This window comes from Grammomys surdaster, unplaced genomic scaffold, assembly GCF_004785775.1.
Source record: "Grammomys surdaster isolate TR1022 unplaced genomic scaffold, NIH_TR_1.0 125079, whole genome shotgun sequence".
Taxonomy (NCBI): domain Eukaryota; kingdom Metazoa; phylum Chordata; class Mammalia; order Rodentia; family Muridae; genus Grammomys; species Grammomys surdaster.
Window position 1 is genome coordinate 332,145 of NW_021619983.1, and position 12,511 is coordinate 344,655.

The 12,511-nt window shown below is 40.5% G+C and overlaps 1 protein-coding gene across 1 annotated transcript; it reads right to left on the reverse strand.

The window, feature by feature from the left end:
• Positions 1 to 12,046: 12,046 nt before the first annotated feature.
• LOC114636929 (olfactory receptor 10C1-like) lies at positions 12,047 to 12,505 on the reverse strand (the record flags this gene model as incomplete). The annotated part of the gene is made up of 1 exon (XM_028785023.1): positions 12,047 to 12,505. A coding segment is annotated over one exon (459 nt), but the record flags the coding sequence as incomplete, so codon positions are not given.
• Positions 12,506 to 12,511: the final 6 nt, after the last annotated feature.

Consider the following 12,511-nt stretch of genomic DNA (forward strand, 5'->3'; position numbering starts at 1 on the left):
TGTCTCCTTCCCTGGCAGGAGTAACCTGCAAGACCTCAGAGAATTCCTGATGATGTTGGAGGTTGGGTCGAATGAGTTGGGGAAAGGAAGATTGGAGGTCCACATGATCTGTTGGAGTTGGATATCAGTAACTGCAAGTCATGTTCTGATACAAAACTGAGGATGAGGCATTGGATTTGGAGGAATGGAGTGAGATGTGTTGATCTGTGGGGACAGAGGATGGGGCTTGATAGGTGACAGAGTCATGTGATGAATCCTGGGAAATCAGACTCCAGAGATAAATATCAGGGTATATATCTGGGTTTACTGTGCAGTGTACTTGCATATATGTAGCATTTGAGCCAATCCAAAACCTCTTAATCCTCAGCCAGCTGTATATTGCCAAACCTTCACTGTGCCCCAATGAAAACCTTGCCTGATGAGGTCACTCAGAAGGATCAGAGATGAGATAATAAAGGGAAGTGTGTGTGTGTGTGTGTGTGTGTGTGTGTGTAAACATCATCCCTTGTTAAGACTTTGGTAAAGACAGGAGGAGTAGCCACTACCTAGGTCTTGGTTCCTTTTTGCTTTCTGACTGGTGTTCCAGGAGTCATCTTAGATCTGATGATGTGTACACCAGATATGCACTCTTTGAGGAATTGAAGAAGCTGGGAGTACCTCCCTCTCCAATCCACTTTTTTTCTTCACAAGGTTGACTTCCACATCCCTCACAAGAATATACAACTAATTTACCTGCTTGCTTGACCTGAGCTGCCTGAGAGTTTCTGAATATTAATATTTTGAACATTATTTTAAAAATGAATAGAGGCTTGCTGGGTCCTCTGGAGCAAGCAGAACTACTCTTAGCAACCTGCTATCCCAGGGGGACCTCCATTCTTTGGCTACCTCTCCCCCACCTTCATCAGACTCACTGAGCCTAAAGTATAACAGTTAACGTTCCTTCCCCACCCATCTTCCCTGCTTGCTGAGTTCTCTGGGTATGCCAAGCTACCCTCAGCAGACTAATAGCCCAGATAGTCTTCTATTCACCTGCCAACTCTCTGCACAATTTCACCATATCTGCAGGTCCTGAGCCATATAAACCTGTGGATATACTGACCTGTATATCTGGAATGATATAGCCCAAGAATACCCATGAGAGGCCTGCCACACCAGGACCATTGAGGTTTATCCCCTCCCACCCCCGTACCTACTACAACAGGAACGTCCAGGAACCAAAGCCATCCAGATGGCAAAAGGCCCATGAAAGAACACAATCAACAAAGCCAGCACAATATGACACCTTCAGAGCATAACTACCTTACAAAAGTAAGCTCTGGACATCCTTACACAACCAAAGCAGAAGAATATGACCATAAATCTAATCTTAGAAAGATTATAAAGGCCTTTAAAAAGAAAATGAATAAATCCCTAAAGAAATAAAGGAAAACACAATCAAACAGTTAGAGCTCATTAAAGAGGAAATAAATCACAGGAAAATACAATGAAACTGGTGAAGGATATAAATGAAAAGGTGCAAGACCTGAAAGTGGAAATAGAAGCAATAAACTAAACAAACAACAACAAAAACACAAACAAACACGCATACAAACTGAGGGAATTCTGGAGATAGAAAACCTATGGAAAAGAACAGGGACAAAAGATGCAAGCATCACCAACAAAATACAAGAAGATGGAAGAAAGAATCTCAGGCATAGAAGATACAATAGAAGAAATCGATATATCAGTCAAAGAATATGTTAAATATAAAGTCTTCCTGATATAAAACATCCAGGAAATCTTGGAAACCATGAAAAGACCTAATCTAAGATTAATAGGAATAGAAGAAGGTGAAGAGTTCCAGCTCCAAGGTCCAGAAAATATTCTTAACAAGATCACAGAAGAAAACTTTCCCAACCTAATGAAGGAAATGCCTATAAATATACAAGAAACTTATAGAACATCAATCAGACTGGACTAGAAAAGAAAATCTTCATGCCACATAATAACCAGAACACAAAATCTACAGAGCAAAGAAAGAATATTAATAGAGATAAAGGAAGAAGGCCACATAACATACAAAGGCAGATCTATCAGAATTACACATGACTTCTCAACAGAGACTCTAAAGCCTTGGACATGTATTTTGAAACTGCTGAGAAACCATAGGTGCCAACCTATACTACTATGCTCAGCAAAACTCTCAATCACCATAGATGGAGAAAACAAGATATTTCAAGATAAATCCAATTCAAAAAATATCTATCCACAAATCCAGCCCCATAGAAAATACTAGAGGATTCTTGCTGGTACAAGAATTGGTTTTCAGCCTCTCCAAGGCTGTCAACCCTACTTCCTCCCATCTTGGGACCATAATTTGGGTCCTTTTTACTTATTTCTGCTGGTCCCTAAGCCTCAAATAGGCAGACTAACTCTGTGATAAAACAGATAAATAATTTGGTAGCAAAACCTATTCAGATACATTATCATAAGTTAGCTATGGAGGACCATGAGACTCAAGATGAGGTTGTTACTTTATACAGGGTGTTCCCAAAACCCATCTCCACCCAACCTAAAAGAGGGGACTTCTGCCCCTAGACCAAGCAGAGAGGGGCCACCCAGAACCCCCTCTGACTAGCGATCTGAATTCTTGCTTAGGCTTCGAGGCTAAGCACTGCAAAGGAATATAAAAAAAAGTTAAAAATATCTCTCTGGGTTCCCTGAGGGACAAGCCTGACTGCATAGGGGTTGATGTCAAAAGTATCCCCTCTCCAGGAAAAAGACATCTGGACAGGTATGGCCCTCATGCCTCACTGAACAACGACAGGTGGACCAGAGCCATTACAAGGTCCCCTTTAATTACTGGGGGTCAGGCCTCTATCTCTGCCTTTGCAAGATTAGAATCGCTACAGCCCTTCTATACTTAGAGAAGGGAGGAGATGTCAGGGGCAGCCCTGATTACACACTGAAGGCCTAAAATTAGCCATAGGCCTAAAATCAGCAATAGGCCTGTTACACATGTATACCAACACCAAGTCTTGGGTCTCTGTGGAAAAACATTGAAACAGATGGCTATAAGCTAATGTAAACAGGCAGCTTTTGTGGAAATTTATAAGCCCGAGTAGTCATATACCTTGTAAATAAGTGGCCTTGGCAGACAATACCAACTTAGATAAGGACAAGTGAGTCATAGGCAGAGTCATAGTGACCTGTCCCCTGAACCTTCACCCAGCCGATACCCAGTTCTGAAAGATATCTGTATTCCCCCTGAACACCCACATGCCAGTGTCATCTTCTTCCCCACATCCTGCCTTTCTGTGTTTAAAACCCCTGTGTGAATGAATTACGATTTGAGAAAAAATAAATAAATTATAAAAAAAGAAAAGAAAAGAAAAGAAAAAACAAAACAAAACAAAAAAGCAAACCAAAACAAAAAAAGGACCAGACATTGTAGATTTGCTATGATGGTGTATGTCATTCTGCTGAAAAATAAAGATTATACGAACAAAAAAAAATACTAGAGGAAAAAGTCCAACCCAAGAAGGATAACTACATCCAAGAAAACACAGAAATAAGTAACTTCATACAAGCAAAAACAAGGAAAGCACGAGCATGCACACACACACTCACCTGGGAGCTCTGGTTAGTTGGTATTGTTGCTCTCCTCATGGGGCCACAAACCCTTTCAGCTCCAATGGTCTTTACTCTAACTCCTCCATTGGGAACCTCATGATCAGTTCAATGGTTAGCTGTGAGCATCTGCCTCTGAATATGTCAGACTCTTGCAGACCTCTAAAGTGACAGCTATATCAGGTTCTTGTCAGCATGCACCTCCTGACTTCCACCTCAGCATCTACCCTTGGTGACTGCACATGGGATGGATACCCAGGTAGAATGGTCTCCAGACAGCCCCTCCTTCAGTTTCTGTCCCTCACTTTGTCTCCATATTTGCTCCCTTGAGAATTTTGTTACTCCTTCTAAGAAGGACCGAAGCACCCCCACTTGGTCTTCCTTCTTCATGAGCTTCATGTGGTCTGTGAGTTGAATCTTGGGTATTTCAAGGTTCTGGGCTAGTATCCAATAATCAGTGAGTGAATACCATGTGTGTTCTTTTGTGATTGGCTTACCTCACTCAGGATGATATTTTCTAGTTCCATTCATTTACCTAAGAATTTCTTGAATTCATTATTTTTAATAGCTGAGTAATACTCCATTGTGTCAATGTACCACATTTTTTGTATCCATTCCTCAGTTGAAGGACATCTGGGTTCTTTCCAGCTTCTGGCTATTATAAACAAGGCTGCTATGAACATAGTGGAGCATATGTCCTTGTTATATGTTAGAGCATCTTCTAGGTATATACCCAGTAGTGGTATAGCTGGATCCTCATGTAATGCTATGTCCAATTTGAAAACAGAATGTATCATTATCCTGCATAAAAGAAACACATCTCAGCAATAAAGACAGACATTACCTAAGAGTAAAGGTCTAGATCAAAGTCTTCCAAGTAAATGGACACAAGGAGCAAGCTGGGGTAGCCATTCTAATGTCTAATAGACTTTCAACAAGAAAGTTTTAATAAAAAGAGAGAGGAAAGGATACTTCATACTCAAAAATGGAAAACTCTACAGAGACGATATCTCAATTCAGTAACTCTATGCCCAAAACATAAGGGCACCCACATTTGCAAAAGAAACATTGCTAAATCTTAAATCGCACATCAAACCCCACACATGAATAGTGGAAGAGTTCAACACCCTACTCTCAACAGTTGACATATCATCCGTACAAAAACTAACAGATATTATGAATCAAATGGACCTAACAGATATCTATAGAATATTTTACCCAAACACAAAAGCATCAACAGATACAAGAATATTGAAATAATGTCTTATATCTTATCAGATCACCATGGAATAAAGCTAGACTTCAACAACAACAGAAACACCAGAAAGCCTACACACTCATGGAAATTGAGCAACTCTTTACCTAATGACCCCTGGGTCGGGGAAGATTTAAGGAAAGAAATTAAAGCCTTTCTAGAATTCAGTGAAAATGATGACACAATATACTCAAACTTATGGGACACAATGAAAGCAGTGGTAAGAGGAAAAAACAATTCTTAACAATAAAAGAACGGCTGGGGGAAATCACCATCTCTGACCTCAAGCTTTACTACAGAGCAATAGTGATAGAATCTGCATGGTATTGGTACAGAGATAGACACACTGATCAATGGAATAGAATTGAAGACCCAGAAATAAAACCATAATGGACACTTGATCTTTGACAAAGATACCAAAAATAGACTGTGGGGAAAATTTAGAGGCTGCCACAGCGGTGGGGCCCCAGAGGGGCTTCCACACTGTGGCAGGTCCCACATTCGGGAGGAACCCTATAGTTCCAGCCGCCTAGAGGCTTTGGCGGTGGTGGCAGGCCCCAATAACACGAGGAAGTCCTTGGTTCCAAAAAGGTTTATTGTCATGGCGGATGATAGATGGATCTAGGCATACCCGCGAAAACTCAGGGCAGTCCTGAGCTATATAGGGAGGGAGAAAATGGGGAGGACTGGGGGAGGATCTGGGGGGAGGCATGCTTAATTTGCTCTGCCCTCTGGCCTTCATTAGTATGTAAATCCCTAGGGCCTGAGGCCTATGTGACTGAACAATGTAATTCTATGGAGACTGTGACTGCTTTTCAGGATCCTGGATTCTGGGGGGCGCCAAACTCCTGCCGGTTCTCAAGCAGAATCCCATGCAGAGTCTACAGAGTCTCAGGGTTCTAGGCACCTGCTCAACCATGACCCAGGATACCCTTACGCAGTCCCACAATATACAATGGAAAAAAGAAAAAAATCTTCAATAAATGGTGCTGGTTTAACTGGCTGTCTGTGTGTAGAAAAATGAAAATAGACCCATATTTGTCACCTTGCACAAAGCTCAAGTCCAAGTGAATCAAAGACCTCAACATAAAATCAGATACACTGAATCTAATAGACTAGAAAGTGGGAAAGAGCCTTGAACTCACTGGCACAGGGAGGAATTTTCTATACAGAACTCCAATGGCTCATGCTCTAAGATCAAGAATTTATAAATGGGACCTCATGAAACTGGAAAGCTTCTGAAGGCAAAGGATATAGTTAATAAGACAAATCAGCAACCTACAGATTGGAGAAAAAATCTTCACTAACCCCACATCCAATATAGGGCTAATATCCAAAATATATAAAGAACTCAAGAAGCTAACCACCAAAAAACCAAACAACCCAATAAAAAAAAATGGGGTATAGAACTAGAATCTAGAATTCACAACAGAGGAATCTCGAATGGCTGAGAAGCACCTAAAGAAATGTTTAAAGTCCTTAGTGATCAGAGAAATGCAAATCAAAATGACCCTGAGATTCTACCTTAGACCAATCAGAATGGGTAAGATCAAAACCTCAGGCAACAGCACATGTTGGTGAGGATGTGGTGAAAAAGGAACATTCCTCCATTGCTGGTGGGATTGCAAACTGGCACAATCACTCTGGAAATCAATTTGGAGGTTCCTCAGAAAATTGGTAATAGATCTACCTGAAGACCCAGCTATACCACTCTTGGAAACACACCCAAAAGATGCCCCACCAGGCCACAGGGGCAAGTGTTCCACTATGTTCATAGCGGCCTTATTTGTGGTAGACAGAAGTCGGAAACAACCTAGATGTCCCACAATGGAAGAATGGGTAGAGAAAATATGGTTTATTTACACAATAGAGTACTACTCAGCTATTAGGAACAAGGACATCATGAGTTTTGCAGGCAAATGGATGGAACTAGAAAATATCATCCTGAGTGAAGTAACTCAGACCCAAAAGGACATGCATGGTTTGTACTTACTAATAAGTGGATATTAACCAAGAAAGAAAAAAAAGAAAAGAAAGAAAAGTACAGAATACCCAAGATACAGTCCATAGAACTAAAAATGGTCAACAAGTTGAAGGACCCAAGTGAAGACTCCTCAGTCCCACTTGGGAGGAAGAAGAAAGCAATCACAAATGAGGAGGGAGGGAGGGACCTGGGAGGAAAAGTGGACAGGGTGGGGGGAAGAGGGGAACCTGATCTGGTATTGGGTGAAGGAAAAGGACTGAAGCCCTGAGGGCCAGCAGAAAGAATGGAAACAGGCAACCTTGGGAGGTAGGAGGTTGAGAGACCTGGGAGATGAGGGATGAAATGCCCGACAGTAGGAAGAGGGAACTTATAGAGCCCACCTCCAGCAGGACGATAGGGCATCAAGTGAGAGAGGGGGTTGCCATCCCACAGTCAAAACTCTGACCCATCTTTGTTCCTGTCTGAAAGAATTGCAGGGATGGAGATGGAGGTCCAGCAACAGGCCCAAAGTGGGATCCAGCTCAAGGGGATGTCCCAAGGCCTGACATTATTACTGAGGCTATGGAACACTCACAAAATGAGACCTATCATGACCACACTATGGAAGACCCAACAAGCAGCTGAAAGAGTCAGAAGCAGACATTTGCACCCAACTAATGGGCAGAAGCTGCTGACCCCTGTGGTTGAATTAGGGAAAGTCTGGAAGAAGCTGAGGAGGAGAGTGACTCTGTAGGAGTACCAGCAGTCTCAATTAAGCTGGACCCCTGAGATCTCTCAAACACTGGACTACCAACAAGACAACATACACCAGCTGTTATGAGGCCCCCAACACATATACAGCAGAGGACTGCCAGGTCTGACTTCAGTCTAACCCTCAAGAGACTGGAGGCTCCTGGGAGTTTAGAGGTCTGGTTAGGTGGGAGGTGGGGGATGGGGACATCCTCGTGGAGACAGGGAGTCGGGAGGTGGTATGGGATGTGGAACAGTCGGAGGGTGAACTGGGAGGGGGGAATAAAATCTGGAATGTTAAAAAAAAAAGAAAGAAAGAAAAAAAGAAAGTTCACAGTACTAAGTGCCTCCATAACGAAATTAAAGAGTTTTCATATCAGCAATTTAAAGTACATCTTTAAAGCTCTAGAAAAAAATGCAAAAATACACAAGAAGAGTAGATGGTAGGAAATAGTCAAAATTGGGGCTGAAATCAATCAGTTAGAAACAAAGAAAACAATACAAAGAATCAACAAATCCAAGAGCTGGTTCTTTGAGAAAATCAACAAAAAATAAAAATCCTTAGCCAAATTATTCAAAAGACAGAGAGACAGTATCCAAATAAACAAAATCATAAATTAAAAGGGAGACATACAACAGACATTGAGGATATTCAAGGAATCATTAGTTCTTACTTCCAAAGTCTGTATTCCAAAAAATTCAAAAACCATAATGAAATGAACAATTTTCTAGTTAAATCAATATCAGGTAAATTATTTAAATAGCCCTATAACCCCTAAAAATGTAGAAGCAGGCATTCAAAATATCCCAACAAAACAAGTCAGATGATTTTAGTTTCGAATTCTACAAGACTTTCAAAGAAGATCTAGTACCAATACACCTCAAATTATTCCACAAAATAGAAAGAAAATGAACACTGCCAAACCCATTCCATGAAGCCAGTCACACTGCTACCTAAACCACACAAAGACTCAACAAAGAAAGAGAACTTCAAACTGATTTCTCGTGTGAATATTAATGCAAAAATACTCAATAAAATACTGGCAAAAGGAATATGGGGACACATTAAAAACATCATCTATCATGATAAAGTAGGTTTCATCCCAGAGGTGCACAGATGGTTCAATATAGGAAAATTAATCAATATATTTAATATACATTATAAACAAAAGTAAAGAAAAAATTACACAGCTATCTTATTAGAAACTGAAATAGCCTTTGACAAAATCTAACCCTCCCCCTTCATGTTAAAAGTATTAGAGAGATCAGGGATATAAAACACATACGTAAACATAATCAAAGTAGTATACAACAATCCAATAACCAACAGGAAGCTAAATGGAGAGAAAGCTAAAGCAAGGCACTAGAATCAGGGACAAGACAAGGTTGCCCACTATCTCCCTAACTATTCCATACAGTACTTGAAGTTCTAACCAGAACAACAAGGAAACTAAAGGACACCAAGGGGATACAATTCAGAAAAGAAGTCAAAGTACCACTATTTGTGGATTATATGATAGTATTCATAATCAACGCCAAACAGGGTTTCTCTGTGTAGTCCTGGCTGTCCTGGAACTCACTCTGTAGACCAGGCTGGCCTCGAACTCAGAAATCTACCTGCCTCTGCCTCCCAAGTGCTGGGGTTAAAGGCGTGCACCACCACCGCCCAGCAACACCAAAAGTTCTACCAGAGAAAGCCTACAGCTGACAAACAGCTTCAACAAAATGGGTGGGTACAAAATTAACTCAAAAAAATTAGTAGCCCTCTTTCATACAAATGATTAATTGGCTGAGAAAGAAATTAGAGAAAAAAAAACACCATTTACAATAGCCATGACTAATATAAACATCTTGCTGTAACTCTAGCCAAGCAAATGAAAGATCTGTGTGACACGGACTTCAAGTCCCTAGAGAAAGAAATTGAAGAAGACATCAGAAGATGAAAAGATTTCCCATCCCCATAGATTGGTAGGAATAAAACAGTGAAAATGGCCATTTTACCAAAAGCAATTTGCTGATTTAATTAAATTCCTATCAAAATTCCAACACAATTTTTAAAGGCCTTAAAAGAGCAATTCTCAACTTAATATGGAAAAATAATAAACCCACGATTGCCAAAACAATCCTGAACAAAATTTACAAAGAAGCTAGACATCAACAACCCAAATAACCCAGTTAAAAAATGGGGTACAGAACTAAACAATTCTCAACATAGGAATCTCGATTGGCCAGGAAACACTTAAAGAAATATTCAAAGTTCTTAGTCATCAGGGAAATGCAAATCAAAACATCTCTGAGGTTCCATCTTACACCCCTCAGAATGGCTAAGACCAACAAATCAAGAGATGGCATATTCCTGGTAGGATGTAGAGCAAGGGGAACACTCCTCCATTCATTGTGGGAGTGCATACTTGTACAGTCATTTTGAATATCAATTTAGCAGTTTCTCAGAAAACTGGGAATAGTTCTACCTCAAGACCCATTGATACCATTCCTAGACATATACCCAAAAGATACTCCACCATCCTACAAAGACACTTGCTCTACTATGTTCATAGCAGCTTTACTCGTAATAGCCAGAAACTGGAAATAACTTAGCTGTCTCACCTAAAGAATAGATACAGTAAATTTGGTACATCTTCACAATGGAATACTACTTAGTTATTAAACACAAAGACATCATGCATTTTGCAGGCAAATGGATAGATCTTGAGAATACCATCCTGAGTGAGGTAATCCAGCCTCAAAAGAAAATGCATGCTATGTATTCAATTATAAGTGGATATTAGCCATAAAATACAAGATAACTATGCTATACTTCACAGACCAAAAGAAGGTAAACAAGAAAAAAAGACACAAGCTGGGATGCTTGAATCTCACTTAGAAGGGGGAAAAATAGTCATAAGAGGCAGATGGAGGAAATGAACAGGATAAGTGAGAGATAGGGTAGGAAGTAGGTGGGGAGGGACAGGAGGGATGATCAGATAACCATGACAATGAATGGAAATCTGCAACTGACAGGTGTGAGAAGGTAGGGGACTTCTCAGGGAAGAAAAAGAGACCTGGGAAAAGGGAGAATCCATGGGTGTGTCCTTGACTGTGACTCACTAAATTGAGGAATAGCCACCTCCTGTAGCCAGGCAGGAACCCTAGTGGAGCCATAGAGACAGCAACCCACCCATATAAATTGACCAAAAATATATCCTGTCTACAAGAAATGTTGGCATAGGGGATAGAGCAAAGACTGAGGGAATGGCCAACCAATAACCAGCACAACTTATGACCCATCACGTTGGCAAGCACCAATCACTGACATTATTCATGATACTCTGTTATGCTTGCAAACAGGAGTCTAGCATGGCTGTCTTCTGAGAGGCTCCACCTGCACCTGACTCAGACAGATATGAACACTCACAAACAGTGGATGGAGCTTAGGGACTCTTATAGGAAAATGGGAGCCAGGGTTGCAGCTTGTAAGGAGATAGGAACTCCACAGGAAGACTAACAGAGTCATCTAACCTGAACCCTTGGTGCTCTCAGAGACTGAACCATCAACCAAAGAGTATACATGGGCTGGACATAGGCCTCCCTGCACATACCACATATGTAATGTATGTGTAGCTTGGAGTTTATGTGGATCCTGAATAATAGGATTGGGGCTATCCCAAAAGCTTTTGCCTGCATGTGGGATGTGTTTTTCTAGCTGGGCTGCTTAGTCTGGCCTCACTGGAAGAGAATTTGACTAGCCTCACAGAGTCTTGAATCATCAGGGTTGAAGGATTTCCAGAAAGGACACAACCAACTAAGAGAAGAAGGGGAGGTGGGATTGGGGAAAGAATTATGGGATGGTGTGTCTGGCTGGATATAAAGTGAATAAGTTAAATATGATAATGATGATGATGATAATAGAATAAAATACAGAAAACCAACATAGAAAGTCTTGAAAAATCTTATATTTTATTTAATATTTTAAAGCAAATCATATAAAATCTCAACAGTTCAGTGAATTGTAAAATCCATACATTTTTTGGTATATTTATGTCACAGAAGAATTCAAAGTTGTGGTATATGGCACTATTTAATAAAAATACAAATATTACTGAAATAAGACCTTTTATATAGTTATAATGGAATAGAGAGTCATATGATATATGTCTGAATAAAGAGAAGAAATTATAGGGACACCAGGTCTTGAGTTTGCAAGACTTCTGAGATATAACTTGGCAATTTAGATTAACATCCTGGACTTAAACATAATGGAAAATCTCTCTGCAGTATTTTACACTTTACTTGCATTTTGTAGTGTTTGATTTCACTTCAGAATTAGCAATTAGAAAATAGAACTTACCACAGAGGTGCCTTGAAAATTACAAAGAGAATCAAATAAGGTAAACAGAAGAATGTATCAGTTTTTGTTTGTTTAATATGGCTCTTTGCATATTATTAGCTAGCAGCTTTGCATGATTCTTTTACCCATTTATTGCCAGAACTTTCCTCAGTCCCAGAGTTCTTCTCAGTGCTGCCTTTACTTCCTTGTTCCTTAAGCTATAGATGATGGGATTCAGCATGGATGTCACTGCTGTGTAGAAGAGGGCCAAGAGTTTGTCCATTCCTGGTAAGTGGCTAGATTTGGGCCTCAAGTAAGTAATAGATGCTGAGCCATAGAACAGTGTGACTACAAGTAGGTGGGAGGAACAGGTGGAGAGAGCTTTATGGCGTCCCTCAGGTGAAGGCATCACCAGCACTGCAACCAGAATTCTGACATAGGAATAAATGATCAGCAAAAATGGGCTAGAAATGCAGAGGACTACTACAACAAAGATGGCAGCCTCATTTTGGGATGTATCTCCACAGGCAAGTGCCAGGACAGGTGGGAGGTCACAGAAGAAGTGGTCTATCTCACAGGGTCCACAGAAGTTCAAGGAGAAAATAAA